Genomic DNA, 19137 nt, shown 5'->3' with positions numbered 1-19137 from the left:
GGAAAAAAAAAAAAAAAGCATTGCTGAAAGCCCACTCTTTACAGCGTGGAGAACCTGTCAACTCCTGGTCAAATACGCGAAGCGTGCCAATGTCAGCCGTTTCTCATGTAATCAGCTTCTGCTTGTGATTAAGGAATTCCTTTGCAAGCACCACTTAATTTTGCTTAATATCTCTTTGGCCTGGTATTGAACAGGCCACAGAAAATTACGACATGATATACAGAGCCCTCTCCCTAAGAAAAAAACCAAACACCGAAAAGATGATGTAGGAGAACGTTATCTTGAAGATCTGGTTCCAGTGTTCAGTATTTCCCTTAACATTTAGAAGCAGTAGCATCATCATCATACATCAAGTCTCGGTGTAATCAACATGCAACACAGTCCTCCTCCTCCATCCATATCACAATTACAAAATACCTACTCAACAAAGTACTGCTCAAGAGGAGAGCGTTTTTGCTCTCTCTCAGAGAAGCCTTGTACCTCCCTGGTACTTTTTTGGTAGGTGTTTTTTCTCTTCGTTCTCTTTTCCCCGTGAGGACAGACACGCTTGTCTTTCTCCTCACTTACTGATGGGTGAGCCAAGGGTTTTGATCAGAACTGACATTTCGCTCCATCCCCCTGTTTGCAGCGCAAGCTGCTTCCGCAGGTCTGGGACGCGTGTCTTCGGAGAGGGGAGCTCTGCCCTGCAAAGAACAGAGAGTGGAGGATGTCATTTGGGCGTTGAAGGTAAGCGAGAAGCTTAGAGGGCATGTCTTCCACCACTGCACGGCTGACCCCACTCTTCTCTTCTCTCCCCAGAGCCAAAGAGGAGGTTGGACAAGGCTGTGAGGCTCTGACCTGCACGGCAAAAATCTAAAGCCAGAGACCATCCTCCACCGTGGACATTACAAAGGCGCTGCAAAGCTTTTATGAGCCTGAGGGAGTAATTTAAGATGGTAAGAGCCCAAACATTTACTGCTCACAAACAGTAAATGTGGTTTAATATTGACGTGTCAAGATGGGTCCTTGTCTCCCCTGAGGCTACTTGACTGCGGTTCTGAGAACCTGCAGTAAAGGGAGTCCAAGTCATCAGTGGTTATGAAATACGAAAATGTTGTGGGGTGACCAAAAGATGGTGCTTGTGGGTCTTCAGCCTCATGTATGTTCATCGTCCAGACTCTTGTGAAATGCTAGTTGGATCCCCGGAAACTAGTAACCCCATGAGGAGAGAAGGAGCTGTTTCAATGACCACCTCTTGTCTCCCCCATGCTCTTTGAACAGCCGAACTTTAAAGGGCGTCTCAAACATGGCTCACTTCCAGTTCACAGCAGCACTGGGAAGAGAGGTGCTGGTACCGTCCGGGATCACCCGGCTGGGTCAGAAGGGGTCTGGGACGGTGCGTTGTAAAGCCCCAGTATCGTAATTTTTCTGGCCAATACTGTTCATCCAAGCCACAAAAATATAAGGGCATCTCGTGGCAGAGGTCCCCACCTCCGTGGCCTCCAGCAGCTTGAGAGACAGCTTGAGTACAGCGCTGCCACTACCCTGGTGAACGGCACTTGGCAGCGCCGAGCACCAGCTCCTAAGAGCAGTGCAGGGGACGCCGTCCGTGAGGTGACACCCCTTTGCGCCGTTGTCCCCGCAGCTGCCGCCTCCGGGGGGACGTGTCCCTGGGAGCCGTGTCGTTCCTGCTCTGGGTCCCTACGGGCTCTCCATGCGTGGGCAGGACCCCCTGTGTGCCTCACACATCCACACCCCTACTTCTCATCTTCGCATGGTCCAGCTGCCCGCCTTTGTGGTGACACCAAAGACTTGATCTAACGCGAATACTTAGGGCCTAGAGCTGGATGCAGCGAGGCGCGGTCAGTGAGCCCTTGGGGAGCAGCTGAGCCGTGCCGGATCCTCGTGGGAGGCACCGCCAGCGGCTCTGAGACCCTCTCTGCCCTCTGCTCCCGCCCCAGCGGCTCCGCCACCGCCAGCTCCGCAACACCGACAGTCCTCACTGCCCGGGCTGAGCGCACCCCCCCGCCCCGCGCTGCTCCCTCCGCCTCCCCCCATCGCCTCGGCCCGGCCAGGTCTCTCACCTGTGCAGCCCAGTCGCCTTCGTCCCCGAGGCTGGCCGCCTCTTGCGAGCACACCGAGCTCCGCTGTTCGCCCGGGCCGGGGGGCAGCCCGGCGGGGAAGCAGGGCAGGAGCGGCCTGAGGAACCGAAACTCGCTGTTGACGGTGCCGGCGGCGAAGCAGACGTCGTACACGTAGCTGCGGGGCAGAGAGCCCGCGTTGCTCTCCGTGGCAGCCTTCGGGAACGTGGGCAAGCTCTCCGCCTCGCTCCGCCAGGCCCGCCGCACCTTCACCACCACGGCGGCCACCGCCGTGGCCAGGAACAGCGCGGACACGCAGGCCAGGGAGGCCACGAGGTAGAGGGTCAGCGGCCCGTCGGGCTCGGCGGCCGGCGCCTCCTCGCTCACCCGCAGATGGGCGTCGGAGAAGCCGTCGACCAGGGCGATGCCGAGGGTGGCGCTGGCGGAGCGCGGCGGCTGCCCGCGGTCGCGCACCAGCACGACGAGCCTCTGCCGGGGCGCGTCGCGCTCCGCCACGGCCCGCGCCGTGCGCACCTCGCCGCTGTGCAGCCCCACGCGGAACAGCCCCGGCTCCGTCGCCTTGGCCAGCTCGTACGACAGCCACGCGTTCTGCCCCGCGTCCGCGTCCACCGCCACCACCTTGGCCACCAGGTAGCCCGCCCGCGCCCAGCGCGGCACCAGCTCGCCCGCCGCCGCGCTGCTGTCGGGGGGCGGGTGCAGCACCACGGGCGCGTTGTCGTTCTCGTCCCGCACCACCACGCGCAGCACCGCCTGGGCGCTGAGCGGCGGCGAGCCGCCGTCGGCAGCGCGCACCGCCACCTCGAAGGCGCGCACCTCCTCGTAGTCCAGCGGGCGGAGGATGTAAACGTCCCCGCTGTCGGAGTTGACCGACACGTCGGGCTGCTCCTTGCCCTCCTGCCGCACCAGCGCGTAGTTTACGCGGGCGTTTTTTCCCGCGTCGGCGTCCGTGGCCTTCACGCTGCCGATCCGGAGCATGGGGCTGTTGTTCTCCGGGACCGACAGGGTGTACATCTCCTGGCTGAACTCTGGCGGATTGTCGTTCACGTCCGATATCTGCACGAAGAGGCTTTCCCGAGAGCTCAGCCGCGTCGTGCCCCAGTCCGTGGCCGTGACGGTGATGTTATACTCCGCCGTCCTCTCCCTGTCCAGCGCCGCCTTTGTTCGCAGTTCGTAGTAATTATCGACAGTCGGGGTGAGACTGAAGGGCAAGTCCCCGTCGATCGCGCACTCCGTCCTGCCGTTGTCCCCGGAGTCCCGGTCCCGCACACTGAACAGGGCCACCAGGGTGCGGGGCGGGGCGTCCTCGGGAATGGAGGCGGTGAGGGAGGTGAGCGCGATCTCCGGGGCGTTGTCATTCACGTCCAGGACCTCCACCTGCACTTTGCAATGCGCAGACAGCCCCCCGCCGTCGGTGGCCCTCACCACCATCTTGTGGTTTTTCGCTTCCTCGAAGTCCAGGTTGCCCGCCACCCGTATCTCCCCACTGGCAGGGTTCAGCTCGAAGAGCTGCCGGGACCGCTCCGATGTCTGGGTGAAGGCGTACCGCACCTTCCCGTTCGACCCTTCGTCGGGATCCGCGGCCGCGACTCTGACCACCAGCAGCTCCGGGGGGCTGTTCTCGGTCAGGCGCACCTCGTAGAGCTCCCGACCGAAGACCGGGATGTTGTCATTGGCATCCAGCACCACGATCCGGACCTGAGCTGTGCCCGACCTGGGTGGCGAGCCCCCGTCGGTGGCGGTGAGGAGTAAATTCAGTTCTCGCTGCTCTTCGCGGTCCAGCTGCCGCTCTAGGACGAGCTCCACGTATTGTACGCCGTCTTTCCCTGTTCCGAGAGCGAGGGAGAAATGCGCATTGGACCCGAGGCTGTAGTTCTGCAAGCCATTGCTGCCCACGTCCTTGTCCTGGGCGCTTTCGAGATGGAAACGGGACCCGGGAGACGTCGTTTCCAGAATCTCTAAAACCATCTCTTTCTCCGGGAACACGGGGGAGTTGTCGTTCACGTCACGAACCTGCACCTCCCCTCGGATCAGCTGCAACGGATTTTCAAAGAATATCTGGAAGAGGAGTGTGCAGGTCTCGCTCTGCGGACAGATCTCCTCCCGGTCCAGCGACTCCTTTGCCGTCAGGACTCCGGTGTTTTGACTGAGGCGGAAAAGCTGCTCGTTCCCCTCGGACACAAGGCGGGCCTTGCGAGCCGCGAGCTGGCTCGGAGGAACCTCCAGGTCCTTTGCAATATTGGCGACAAAGGCGTCCCTCTCCATCTCCTCCGCCAGAGAATAGCGGAGGGTTTCGGCCCCGCTCTGGCACACGCAAACGCACAGAATAAACAAGATCACTTGCCTCTTGCTGCCTCCGCTCCGTCTCCCACACGCCATTTCTCTCCAGAAAAGCCAGCCGCCGTCCTCCCTGGGTCCCAGCATTTTAAGCAGCGTCCGAGGCAGAGCGGTGTTTGTCAGGAAGCCCGGGGTAAGGGGGTCTGAAAGCCCCCGCGCACCCCGACTCCGTGCCCCGCCGCCCTTCCCCAGCAGCTCACACGGCTTCTTTTGTCTCGCCGAGCCCGCAAACCCGGCGCGGGCGGAGGAACCTGCCGGTCCGTGGCCAACACCCCCACCCAGCGTCGCGACGGGGAATATTTCCTCTGCCTTCTCGTTCGGGACAGAGCTGCTGCTTCGGAGTTTGCTGCTTCGGAATCTGCACTCTGCGGGCCAAACCGAAGGCAAAAGGCGCAGTGTAAATGCTCTCCTCGCTTGGAAGCCGGCTGCCTCCCGCACACAGAGCGCTGCTCCGGGTATCGCTTCCCAGCTCGCCACCGCGAGCTCTTCGAACACAGCTCTTGGTTTTCCTCTGTGTTCTGTAGGCATTGCAGGATCTGCCACTTCCACAGGACGCATTGCGGGATTTTCCTTCTCTTCTCCACTTGTTCATCAGCACAGCACAGTCAGCAAGCGGGGCGGGTGAGAGAAGCACGGCTACTGAATATGAGAGCTGGTGCCAGGGAAAGGTCCCGAAAACGAATGCTTCACCGTCACCCGAGCTCACCATCACACCCGAACGATAATGCTGTTCTAGGGCACATCATCCTAATGCTGTTTTCTTCACATTATGTATCACAGCTCGCCCAAAGGACATGCAACTTCTCCTTAATAGACAGGAGCATCCTCCCCTGCCGCCTGCTGACCCTTGCACCCATGATAAGGTGTGTCACTGTACCGCAAAATGCCCCCAGCCGTGCACAAACATCGAAATGCTGCAACCTGTTTTCCTGTTTGGGAGGGAGACAGGCCTTTCTCCTCTACCGTCATCACACGGGCTTAGAAATACTGCAAAGGTCCCTGTGCTCAGAGGTCAAACCTCAACTCCTGTACCGGGGTAAGGAGCTACGGCCAACAGCTATTGAATACAAAAGGCAAGGAAACAAACAGCACAGCTCCTAAATTAAAGCCCCAGATACACAAACGCTAACGAGCAGGAGCTAACGGGGACAATAGCAGAGACCAGGGATCTAACGACACTCATCGATGGGCCATTAAAGGAATCATTCAAGTGTAAACTCCAAGAGGTTCAACCAGAAACTTTGTAAACGATAAGGGGGAAAAAAAAAAAAGATTATCATGGATTCTCAGAAAGGGTCTCATAGGAAAGAGCGAACTGATTACGAGATGTTTGCGGGGGATTCTAGCAATATGCAAAGCTTATTATGGGAGGATTCGAGGCAGGCTCAAACTCGGTGAAAGGGAGAGGTCAAGAGCGGACCTGGGAGGAAATACCGTGGGGAAACGGAGGTGGGAGGGGAGAGCGAGGGGTCCTGAGCACGGCCTGGTAGTGCGAGCCAGGATCCGTACCGGAGACCCGATAAAAACGCCCGGCTCAGGCACTCGTCGCCGGCCCTGAGGATCCACTTGTACCGCGACTGCTCCCGCGCACCCAGCGGCGAGCTCCGGCAAACGCACACGCAACGTTCTGGAGGTGCGCACAGCTCCCTCCAAGACCAGTCTTCCTCTTACAGAATGAAAAATGGAGGAGAAAACAAAATAGGGCTCGCACTATTTGTTTTTGGTTCAAGCAATTTTAATTCAGCTTTTACTACTAAAGGAACCACGCTCATTTTCTCTATAGAAAGTATCTTACCCTCCTTGGTTTTGACACTTTTCCTTTGATTTCCTAGATCGTTTCCCCTTATTTTGTTTTTTGGTTTTTGTTTGCTAAAAGGGCTGACACTGTCAAACAATACTCACCAGGTGAAGTCCTAGAAATTCACTGATGCCTTCTTTTTTTTTTTTTTTTTTGTTTAAATAAAATCTTCGTGACTGTATCTGTAGGAGAAATAACAGCCCGGGTTGACTTTAGGATTCCCCAGCATTTCAGCTACTAGAGAACTTTGCATGGATGCAGCCATTTTTTTGTGATTTCCTCTTGTTGCCCTTTGACTTGTGTCCTGGTTTCGGCTGGGATAGGGTTAAATTTCTTCCTAGTGCTGTGTTTTGGATTTAGTATGAGGAGAATGTTGATAACACACTGATGTTTTCAGTTGTTGCTAAGTGCCCTCCTAGTCCAAGGACAGCTCCCGTGCCTACTGACTGAGCTAGGTACACAAGATGGGAGGGAACATAATCAGGACAGCCAGCCCAGCTGGCCAATGGGGTATTCCATACCATGTGACGTCATGCTCAGTATATGAAGGGTAGGCGTGATCCAGGAAGTGCCGATCGCTACTTGGTTATCGGTCAGCGCGGGTGGTGAGCAATTGCATTGTGCATCACTCATTTTGTATATTCTATCATTATTTATTATCATTATTCTCCCTTTTCTGTTCTATTAAACTGTCTTTATCTCAACCCACGAGTTTTTCTCACTCTTACCCTTCCGATTCTCTCCCCGTCCCACTGGGGGGACGGGGGGAGTGAGTGAGCGGCTGCGTGGTATTTGGCTGCCTGCCAGGTTAAACCACGACAGTCCTTTTTGGCGCCCAACGTGGGGCTCGAAGGGTTGAGATAACGATAGATCTGACCAAAGTGTGTTAAGGCAAAATTGTTATAAGCATCCATTATATTGATTGGTCACAATGTTGATGTATTGGCTGTCAAAGTTGTGGGGCTGGCTCTCAATGTTGGGTCATGTAATACCTTGCTTGCAGTATGTGTTCCCTTTTGTGCTGTTTATCATTATTCGGAACTGGGCCAAGATTATCATTTTGTTGCTGTTTTATGAGGTGATGAAATCATTGGTCGTAAGTCTAATCTGGTATCTGTACTCGGCACTGCCGTCATTTCTGTACCTCGGGAACCACCTCTTAGAAATTATTGGTAATTGCACTTGTTTCTCCTCGGAGAATGAATTTAAGGGGGAGACGGGATGGGACACTCTCTCCCACTTGTTCATCTTCCCTTCCATATCGTCAGAAACTCCTTTTTCTTCTATCCTCTTCACAAAGATGTCCACAATATTCCCTGAGAATTTTGAATATCCTTGGGATGCTCAAACAAGCATGTTCATATTGCTATGTCTCCTGAATGTGGTTCAGGCCTTGTTTAGGGTTAAACAGCTATTCAGGAATACTGTCCAGAGATCAACCCTCAGGAACAAGAAAAGAGGGAGGGCAAGCAGCAGTGCCTCATCGGGGCGGGCGGAGCGGCGAGTCTCGGGGGCGGCTACAGACACGGTGGCTACTCAAAACCCCACAACAGGCACTGCGGCTACTCCAACCCCCATGACAACCCCTGTGGCTACTCAAACCCCGGCAACAGTCACCGCAGCTTCTCCAACCCCTGCGACAGGCATTGCAGCCACTCAAGCTCCGGCAACAGGCACTACAGTTACTCCAACCCCCATGACAAGCACTGCAGCTACCCAAACCCCAGCAACCGGCACTACAGCTGAACCAGAGGACCAACCCTTGCTGGTATCCGTTGCCCCTGTACAGAAGAGGAAATCTTGGAAGCGGAGATCAGGTCGTTTAGAAAGAGATGATGAAAGAGCAGGGCCATCACAAGGAGGGGAGGAGGAAGAGGAAGAACTCATAAACGAGACGGAAACCACCCGATCCCTATCCCTGAGTGAGCTGCGAGATATGCGGAAAGATTTTAGCCGTCGTCCAGGCGAGCATATTGTTACCTGGCTGCTCCGATGCTGGGATAATGGGGCCAGTAGCCTGGAATTGGAGGGGAAGGAAGCCAAACAGCTGGGATCCCTTGCTAGGGAAGGAGGCATTGACAAAGCAACTGGAAAAGGGACACAGGTCCTCAGCCTCTGGAGGCGACTGCTGTCAGGCGTGAAGGAAAGGTATCCCTTCAAGGAAGATGTTATATATCGCCTAGGCAAATGGACCACTATGGAGAGAGGTATCCAGTACCTGAGAGAATTAGGCGTGCTGGAGGTGGTTTATAGTGACCTGAACGACAACCAAACGCCCAAAGATCCAGATGACATCCAGTGCACGCGACCCATGTGGCGGAAGTTGGTACGGAGCGCACCAGCATCGTACGCCAGTTCGTTGGCAGTACTGTGCTGGAAAGAGGAAGAAGCACCAACGGTGGATGAGGTGGTTAGCAGACTTCGGGATTTTGAAGAAACTATCTCCTCCTCCCTTGTCTCGGCTGTAGAGAAACTGTCCCGAGAGGTCCAGCAACTCAAAGACAATAGGTCCTATTCTCCACCTGTACAGACCAGTATCTCAGCCATTAGGAGTCAGCGTTTTTCTCCTCAAGAGAGAGGATATCGAAAGTACACACCACGGGGCACCCTGTGGTTTTACCTGCGTGACCACGGAGAGGACATGAGGCAGTGGGATGGAAAACCTACCTTCATCCTAGAGGCACGTGTACGTGAGTTGCAAGGAAAAACAATCACACAAGGGGGTTCTCCCAGGAAAAATGCTGCTCCAGTTTTCAGGAAAACCCTGTCTCATGACGGTCCAGTTTCCAGTGAACAGTTCCCCAGACAGAGTAGAAGGGCTGATCTTACTTTGGACTGTAATGAAGGAATTCTTGACTCACGTTTGCAAGAAGTGAAAAGCGGATACTATGACCAGAACTAGAGGGGCCCTGCCTCCGGCCAGGTGGAGGAAAGGGACAACCGGGTTTACTGGACTGTGTGGATTCGATGGCCTGGCACATCAGAGCCACAGGAGTATAAGGCTCTCGTAGACACTGGTGCACAGTGCACCCTAATGCCATCAAGCTATAAAGGGGCAGAATCCATCTGTATTTCTGGAGTGACAGGGGGATCCCAAGAGTTAACTGTGTTGGAGGCCGAAGTGAGCCTAACCGGGAACGAGTGGCAGAAGCACCCCATTGTGACTGGCCCAGAGGCTCCGTGCATCCTTGGCATAGACTACCTCAGGAGAGGGTATTTTAAGGACCCAAAAGGGTATCGGTGGGCTTTTGGTATAGCTGCCCTGGAGACGGAGGAAATTAAACAGCTGTCCACCTTGCCAGGTCTCTCAGAGGACCCTTCTGTTGTGGGGTTGTTGAGGGTTGAAGAACAACAGGTACCAATCGCTACCACAACAGTGCATCGGCGACAATACCGCACCAACCGAGATTCCCTGATCCCCATCCATGAGCTGATTCGTCGACTGGAGAGCCAAGGAGTGATCAGCAAGACTCGCTCACCCTTCAACAGTCCCATATGGCCAGTGCGAAAGTCCAATGGAGAGTGGGGACTAACAGTAGACTACCGTGGCCTGAACGAAGTCACGCCGCCACTGAGTGCTGCCGTGCCGGACATGCTAGAACTTCAATACGAACTGGAGTCGAAGGCAGCCAAGTGGTACGCCACCATTGACATTGCTAATGCCTTCTTCTCCATCCCTTTGGCAGCAGAGTGCAGGCCACAGTTTGCTTTCACTTGGAGGGGCGTCCAGTACACCTGGAACCGACTGCCCCAGGGGTGGAAACACAGCCCTACCATTTGCCATGGACTGATCCACACCGCACTGGAACAGGGTGAGGCTCCAGAACACCTGCAATACATTGATGACATCATCGTGTGGGGCAACACAGCAGAAGAAGTTTTTGAGAAAGGGGAGAGAATAATTCAAATCCTTCTGAAGGCCGGCTTTGCAATAAAACGAAGTAAGGTCAAGGGACCTGCACAGGAGATCCAGTTTTTAGGAATAAAATGGCAAGATGGACGTCGTCAGATCCCAATGGATGTGATCAACAAAATAGCAGCCATGTCCCCGCCAACTAGCAAAAGGGAAACACAAGCTTTCTTAGGCGTTGTGGGTTTTTGGAGAATGCATATTCCAAATTACAGTCAGATCGTAAGCCCCCTCTATCAAGTGACCAGGAAGAAGAATGACTTCAGATGGGGCCCTGAGCAACGACAAGCCTTTGAACAAATTAAACAGGAGATAGTTCATGCAGTAGCGCTTGGGCCAGTCCGGGCAGGACAAGATGTGAAGAATGTGCTCTACACCGCAGCCGGGGAGAATGGCCCTACCTGGAGCCTCTGGCAGAAAGCACCAGGGGAGACTCGAGGTCGACCCTTAGGGTTCTGGAGTCGGGGATACAGAGGATCCGAGGCCCGCTACACTCCAACTGAGAAGGAGATATTGGCAGCATATGAAGGGATTCGAGCTGCTTCGGAAGTGGTTGGCACTGAAGCACAGCTCCTCCTGGCACCCCGATTGCCGGTGCTGGGCTGGATGTTCAAAGGGAGGGTCCCCTCCACACATCATGCAACCGATGCTACGTGGAGTAAGTGGGTTGCACTGATCACACAACGGGCCTGAATAGGAAACCCCAGTCGCCCAGGAATCTTGGAGGTGATCACGAACTGGCCAGAAGGCAAAGATTTTGGCATATCCACAGAGGAGGAGGTGACACGTGCTGAAGAGGCCCCACTGTATAATAAACTACCAGAAAACGAGAAGCAATATGCCCTGTTCACTGATGGGTCCTGTCGCCTTGTGGGAAAACATCGGAGATGGAAAGCTGCTGTATGGAGTCCTATACGCCAAATTGCAGAAACTGCTGAAGGAGAAGGTGAATCGAGCCAGTTTGCAGAGGTGAAAGCCATCCAGCTGGCCTTGGACATTGCTGAACGAGAAAAATGGCCAGTACTCTATCTCTATACGGACTCATGGATGGTGGCAAATGCCCTGTGGGGGTGGTTGCAGCAGTGGAAGCAGAACAACTGGCAGCGCAGAGGTAAACCCATCTGGGCTGCCGCATTGTGGCAAGATATTGCTGCCCGGGTAGAGAACCTGGTTGTAAAAGTACGTCACGTAGATGCTCACGTACCCAAGAGTCGGGCCACTGAAGAACATCAAAACAACCAGCAGGTGGACCAGGCTGCTAAGATTGAAGTGGCTCAGGTGGATCTGGACTGGCAACATAAGGGTGAATTATTTATAGCTCGGTGGGCCCATGATGCCTCAGGCCATCAAGGAAGAGATGCAACATATAGATGGGCTCGTGATCGAGGGGTGGACTTGACCATGGACGCTATTGCACAGGTTATCCATGAATGTGAAACGTGCGCTGCAATCAAACAAGCCAAGCGAGTAAAGCCTCTTTGGTATGGGGGACGATGGTTGAAATACAAATATGGGGAGGCCTGGCAGATTGATTATATCACACTCCCACAAACCCGGCACGGCAAACGCTATGTGCTCACCATGGTGGAAGCAACCACCGGCTGGCTAGAAACATATCCTGTGCCTCATGCCACTGCCCGGAACACCATCCTGGGCCTTGAAAAGCAAGTCCTGTGGCCACATGGCACCCCAGAAAGAATTGAGTCAGACAACGGGACTCATTTCCGAAACACCCTCATAGACACCTGGGCCAAAGAGCATGGCATTGAGTGGGTCTATCACATCCCCTACCATGCACCAGCCTCCGGGAAAATCGAACGATACAACGGGCTGCTAAAGACAACACTGAGGGCAATGGGTGGTGGGACATTCAAGCATTGGGATACACATTTAGCAAAAGCCACCTGGTTAGTCAACACTAGGAGGTCTGTTAATCGAGCTGGCCCTGCCCAGTCAAGACTTTTACGTACTGTAGATGGAGATAAAGTCCCTGTCGTGCACATAAGAAATATCCTGGGGAAGACAGTCTGGGTTACTCCTGCCTCTGGCAAGGGAAAACCCATCCGTGGGATTGCTTTTGCTCAAGGACCTGGGTGCACTTGGTGGGTGATGCGAAAGGATGGGCAAGTCCGGTGTGTACCTCAAGGGGATTTGATTTTGGGTGAAAATAGCCAATGAACTGAATTTTATGATGTCAATTGTTATATGATATTGTATATCATTATTTCTATGGTTGCTATCAACGGTATAGCAGTGAAAATCACCCAGATTAATGAAGAATGAACTAACTCCGATGAAACCGAGCAAAGTGCAACGATGATAGAACTGAATGAGTGCAGCAGTACCGAAATGAGAACTGGCTTCAGGATGCAACAGCCCAACACCACACACCATCCTTCTGGCCCTGAAAGACTGTTATGACAGATGGAGCCCAAAGTTGTGGACTAAAAGAACTCAATGGACATTTATATATTTATGTGTATATATGTATGTATATGTATTATATATGTATATATATAAAAAGATAGTGGTGATTAATTGAAAGGTATCGAAAAATGTGAGACCTAAGCATAACGTAAATGGTATGGAATAAGGGGTGGATACTGTCCTGGTTTCGGCTGGGATAGGGTTAAATTTCTTCCTAGTGCTGTGTTTTGGATTTAGTATGAGGAGAATGTTGATAACACACTGATGTTTTCAGTTGTTGCTAAGTGCCCTCCTAGTCCAAGGACAGCTCCCGTGCCTACTGACTGAGCTAGGTACACAAGATGGGAGGGAACATAATCAGGACAGCCAGCCCAGCTGGCCAATGGGGTATTCCATACCATGTGACGTCATGCTCAGTATATGAAGGGTAGGCGTGATCCAGGAAGTGCCGATCGCTACTTGGTTATCGGTCAGCGCGGGTGGTGAGCAATTGCATTGTGCATCACTCATTTTGTATATTCTATCATTATTTATTATCATTATTCTCCCTTTTCTGTTCTATTAAACTGTCTTTATCTCAACCCACGAGTTTTTCTCACTCTTACCCTTCCGATTCTCTCCCCGTCCCATTGGGGGCGGGGGGAGTGAGTGAGCGGCTGCGTGGTATTTGGCTGCCTGCCAGGTTAAACCACGACAACTTGGAAGCGTGATAGGATGTAAAAGGCTAACTTACATCAATGGCCAGGTCAACGCTTTCTTCCTTCCTTCCCTTCCAGGGACGTGTCCATCTCTCCAGTTTCTGTCATTATCACCAACACAGAAACTTGATGTAAAACCAGCCATAGGCCAAGTACAGCAGCAGATGCGTTGGCAATGTGGCTTCTCTCCTCATTTGTGCCATGCAAAAATAACAGTGACACCCGCAATCCATTTGCTTTGTGCCCTTGCCAGTGCTCCTGCTCAGCTCTCGGCACCTCAGGGACAGGGAGGTGTATTTGCTTCTCTGAAACCTAATCCTTGGCACCACTACGCAGTAGGGAACAGACACAAGCTGAGAAGAGCTGCCACAGACACTTCCCACCCTGACTGCAGTAACCCAGTAATTGTTGCTCCTCTCATTTCAGAAGGCAAATGGTGTCCTTCAGCTTCAGGTGTAGAAGGCTGTAAGGGGAACAGCGATCCTTAACGGAGCTCTTGGCTATCAGAGTATCTTTGCACATCAGAACATGCTGCTCCTAGACTGAAGCTCATGTTCTTTCAGATTGTAGAGAAAGGCGAAATAAAAGAGGCTCGCTTAGTGTGCACCATTGGATAGCTAATGCTGGTGGTTTCTGTTGGGTCACAACAATGACATGGATGTGTATGGGTGGAAAGAAGAAGTGTGTGTACTGCCAGAAGAAGGCACGCTGTTTTAGGACGGACTAAGGAACCATAGCCATAATAAGAATGTATGTTTTGAGGGCACTCCCAAGCCATGTCCGGGACAACCTGGGGATCAGGCCCAGCCAGCACGGGTTCATGGAAGGCGGGTCCTGCTTGACCAACCTGATCTCCTTCTATGACCAGGTGACCCGCCTAGTGGATGAGGGAAAGGCTGTGGATGTGGTCTACCTGGACTTCAGTAAAGCCTTTGACACTGTCTCCCACAACATTCTCCTAGAGAAGCTGGTGGCTCACGGCTTAGACAGCTACACTCTTCGCTGGGTAAAAAACTGGCTGGACAGCCAAGCCCAGAGAACTGTGGTGAACGGAGTTAAATCCAGTTGGCGGCCGGTCATGAGCGGTGTTCCCCAGGGCTCAGTTTTGGGGCCGGTCTTGTTCAATATCTTTATCAACGATCTGGATGAGGGGATCGAGTGCTCCCTCAGTAAGTTTGCAGATGACACCAAGTTGGGTGGGAGCGTTGATCTGCTCGAGCGGAGGAAGGCTCTGCAGAGGGACCTGGACAGGCTGGATCGATGGGCTGAGGCCCATTGCATGAGGTTTAACAAGGCCAAGTGCCGGGTCCTGCGGCCACCACAACCCCATGCAACGCTACAGGCTTGGGGAAGAGTGGCTGGAAAGCTGCCCAGAGGAAAAGGACCTGGGTTGCTGGTTGACAGCTGGCTGAACATGAACCGGCAGCGTGCCCAGGTGGCCAAGAAGGCCAATGGCATCCCGGCCTGTATCAGAAATAGTGTGGCCAGCAGGAGTAGGAAGGTGATCGTGCCCCTATACTCGGCACTGGGGAGGCCGCACCTCAAATACTGTGTTCAGTTTTGGGCCCCTCACGATAAGAAGGACATGGAGGTGCTGGAGCGTGTCCAGAGAAGGGCAACAAAGCTGGTGAAGGGCCTGGAGCATAAGTCTTATGAGGAGTGACTGAGGGAACTGGGGTTGTTTAGCCTGGTGAAGAGGAGGCTGAGGGGAGACCTCATCGCGCTCTACAACTACCTGAAAGGAGGTTGTAGTGAGGTGGGGGTTGGTCTCTTCTCCCAAGTAACTAGTGATAGGACGAGAGGAAATGGCCTCAAGTTGCGCCAGGGGACATTTAGACTGGACATTAGGAAAAATTTCTTTACTGAAAGAGTGGTCAGGCCTTGGAACAGGCTGCCCAGGGAAGCGGTTGAGTCACCATCCCTGGAAGTATTTAAAAGACGTGTAGATGAGGCGCTTAGGGACATGGTTTAGTGGGCATGGTGGTGTTGGGTTGACGGTTGGACTCGATGATCTTAGAGGTCTTTTCCAACCTTAATGATTCTATGATTCTATGTAATTTCCATAAATGTGTCAAGAATTCACTTCCCTCCCTGAGTACACAGTGATGTTGCAGGCTTCCTTGTTGTTTGGTTTAGTGATGACTGTATCCTAAGAAGGTAGCTTAAAATGACTGAAACCGGATTTCCTCTTTACTCTGAGATTTCTGCTACAACATATTGTGCTCAGCTCCCGATATATCTCCATATTTCAGAACACAGTGTTCCTAAAAGAGGATTCTCCCGGCACTTCTGCAGCCTGAGCAGTTCCAGTTTCCAAAATCCCCTTCTTGGTCTTGCAGCTGGGAATTCAGATCCGCTGAGTGAAACCTCAGAGGCCCCATGCCGGGTGTTGTTCCCCCCTCGATAAAGGCTTCTTCCCCACCCCTGGAGCCACTGCCTGTCCATTTCCAGCACACCCTGAGGACAGCGTGGCTTGGCAGGAGCAGTTGCCTGCAGATCAAAAGCACAGCTGCTTCCCCGAGTCACTGTCGTTTCCATGCCCGAGTGCAAAGAGGGAGCAGCACTCCCATCCTCTCCTTCCCAGCCACCTCCCAGGATGCATTTCTTACAATGGGGATTGAGAGCTCTTGCGCTCTGTGGAAAGCGTCCTTAAAGATCTGCGAGCTCTGTTCTGCTCCTTTGTCCCTGAAGGCAGTTTCCCAGGGGGTCACATTGACTAACTCCTTGAACAGCTGCAAGTTTGCTCTCCTAAAATTCGGGGACCTGACTTTACTCTTCGCCTGTCCCATATCCCTCAGGACAGCAAATTCCACCAGTGCATGATCACTGCAGCCCAGCTGCCTCCACTCTTGACTCTTGTCTCTGATCAGCTCACTTGCGTTGGTGACCAACAGGTCCAGAAACGCATCCCCTCTGGTAGGGCTGTCTGTTACCTGGCCTAAGAAGTTATCCTTCCTAAAGGGATCCTCCGACGAGCCCCTCGGGAAAGTTCAGCAGTGTGTTCAGGCCCTCCAGTGCAGGAAGCAGCCTCCCCCTCTCAGAGGGTACAAACCCTAATAAACCATCTAGTTACGAACTGCATCAGACACCCAGACCCTCCAGCTGGAATGACCCGAGAAGCAGCACTTTTACACCAGGAGGTCCTGGTTCTTTGTGATCTCAGTTAGAGAGACACGCCGACGCTCTAAGATGTCGCTTACAACTCTGTTTGTTATAACTCACACTATTGGAAGAGATTAGCACAGATAATCCTACGTCCCTTTAGATGTGGAGAACCCTGAGCAGAGCAGCTTCACACAGGACTCCAGCCACACACAGCATGCCATGCAGACCCCGGTCATGGAAAAGACAGAGCCCCATTTCAGTCATTCAAGCCATTTATGGGACTCCCCTGCAAGACACCAATTCTATTCACCATTTCTACTGCCACAGTAAAAGAAGTTTGCATGCGGACTACTTGCTTGCAGGGGGCTTTCCCACCAGTACCAAGTGGGAGCTGCCTGCAGGTTCCTGGGTTACAATGAGCTGAGTTCATCCTGCTGCCACAGGATTTGTGCAGCACAGCACAGCACAGGACAGCACTGGCCTGTGCCTGAAAGGAGGCTGTAAGGAGGCGGGTGTCGGTCTCTTTTCCCAAGTAACAAGTGATGGGACGAGAGGAAATGGCCTCAAGTTGCACCAGGGCAGGTTTAGATTGGACATTAGGAAACATTTCTTCACCAAAAGGATTGTCAAGCATTGGCACAGGCTGCCCAGGGAAGTGGCTGAGTCACTGGACGTGGCGCTTAGGGACATGGTTTAGTGGTGATTGGACTCAATGGTCGCAAGGGTCTTGACCAGACTAAGTGATTCTATGATTCAACTCACGTTAACTAGGTAGTGGATCATTCACTCCTCGATGTACAACGGTCTTCTGATCAGCGTCACTACACCAGCCTGTCCTCAGGACTTACATTTCATTGGGGCCTTTGCGGAAGGGACAGCTGTAGTCCTCTGCATTTCCCGAGAGTGACTCCCCACCCTGGTGGCAGTTTTCCCCCACGAATCGCCCACCTCCTGGCGCTGCCCTCAACAATTCATCAAAGCAACATCTATACTGTCATCCCCCAAAAACTTTAGAATCAAAATACTTTGTGCTCGAACACCTCACAGCTGCCATCCACAGCTGGAGCTCTTGCAAGACTGGGATAGGTCACTCCCCTCACCTCACTGCTGGGCAGAGACCTTTGCACATCCAGGGCCCCTCTTGGAGTCGGGGCCACTTTCCACCGACCTGGATCTAACTGTGCCCTGTTGCAGCCAGAAGCTCAGTGCTCAAAAGATCCATACAGGCCTGCTAGAAAATCCTGCTCCCCACAATTTTCCTGAATGCTCTATCGGCCGCGTCTCCAAACGGAAGAAATGAACCCACTCAACCTTACCTCAGGCAAGGGACAAAACAAGAAAAAAAAAATTTGACAGAGCGTTCACAGCAAGAACATCTCTACAAAGACTACTGTCTCCACACAAGGCATTCAGGTCTTCTCTTTATTTCACTTTTACACACAAGGGTATCCCGGTTTACAACGGTACAGTTTATAACTGCAGCACAACACAGCGTCAGGGTTTCCGAATATTCCCTGCCACACTGCCTTCATTCAACAATCCGTTATTATACACGGGGTGACAGTCCTTCTTGAGAGGAGTTGGTAAGACAATGCTCAAACACAGTTTGCAGAGTAGAAGGAGAAAGGGCAAAAAGGAGAATGCAAAGGCTCTAACACAAACCCAGGAAATCCTATCGGGACAGCTTTCCACTCCCATCAAGAAGCCCCTGAACTCGGGAACAACAAATACAAGACCAAACTCAATGGCCCTTTTCCAAGATCATCTCGATTCCACCTTCAGACAAAGTCCTTTGAAGTGACTCGTGGATAATTCCTTACAATGGAACCAAAGAAATGAACATGTTTTCACAACTCTGTACGGTTATAGTCTAGAAGCAGGCAATTGCACTGTGTCAAAAGTCAAGCAAGTGGGGCAGAAGACCAGCTTGGCTGAACAGGGAACTCCTCGTGGAGCTCAAGAGGAAAAAGAAATTGTATGATCTCTGGAAGCAAGGTCAGGCTTTTCACAACTCTGTACAGTTACAGTCTATACCAACACTGTTTGTGCTGCTGTATTTTCATGGCAATCCCAAGGAAACAGCCCACCCACCCCCGTCTCATGGGCCAAAAGAAAATTCTTGTTGTGCGTTTTGCTGCTCTCCCTTAGAGCAGATGAGACTGCTGTACTCAAAGGGTCAAAACACCCTTCTTGCCTGCTCAGCTGCAATTGCATGCATCTGCTGGATGTGAGTCCTAGGGCAGCTGTGCGGCTGTGCGGACAACGGCTGTGTAGACAGACATAGTGACCAGAAGGCAAAACACACAGAGCCCACACGCAGACAGAAACATCCGAAACCCAGAGAAGAAAGAGCCCCGCGCTTGCACCACATCGTAGCACAGTACTCGCAACTTCCTTGCTTTCCTGACCCAGGACGAGGGCTACCTGCATTTCAGCAAGCCTGTGATTTGTCTGCCTGACCTTGCCATTGCGTTACAGCACGGAATAAGAGGTCCAGGGTCTTGCCTGACAGCAAGTGAGACAAGAACTTAGCTGGAGCCCCTGGAACTAACCCCACTCTCAAAGCATTTCAGAAACACCTGTAACAGAGCTGAAACCTATTATTGCCTGACTGAGGGAGCCTTTAGAGTCTTTTGTTTGGCTGTTTTTTTGGAAGGGGAGAGAACCTTTCTTCTGACTTAGAATTTGGGGGAAATTGGTGACGCCTGTTGCAAATGCAGATTTATTCTGGAGGAACCATTGCCACATGTTGTAGCCTGGATCTCTTCCTATCGCGAGGCAGGA

General features: G+C 52.7%; 1 protein-coding gene across 1 annotated transcript; it reads right to left on the bottom strand.

The window, feature by feature from the left end:
* Positions 1 to 1796: 1796 nt before the first annotated feature.
* On the bottom strand, positions 1797 to 9636 carry LOC142088948 (protocadherin beta-15-like). Its single transcript, XM_075164824.1, has 3 exons — positions 9608 to 9636; positions 2152 to 4428; positions 1797 to 1923 (listed from the first exon to the last, which is right to left on the bottom strand). Exons 1-3 carry the CDS (start codon positions 9634 to 9636, stop codon positions 1797 to 1799), a joined length of 2433 nt encoding a protein of 810 aa, XP_075020925.1.
* Between the last annotated feature and the right edge of the window lie 9501 nt (positions 9637 to 19137).

The sequence above is a fragment of the Calonectris borealis genome, chromosome 15 (genome assembly GCF_964195595.1).
Source record: "Calonectris borealis chromosome 15, bCalBor7.hap1.2, whole genome shotgun sequence".
NCBI classification, from domain to species: Eukaryota; Metazoa; Chordata; class Aves; order Procellariiformes; family Procellariidae; genus Calonectris; species Calonectris borealis.
This window is presented reverse-complemented; position numbering and strand designations above follow the sequence as displayed.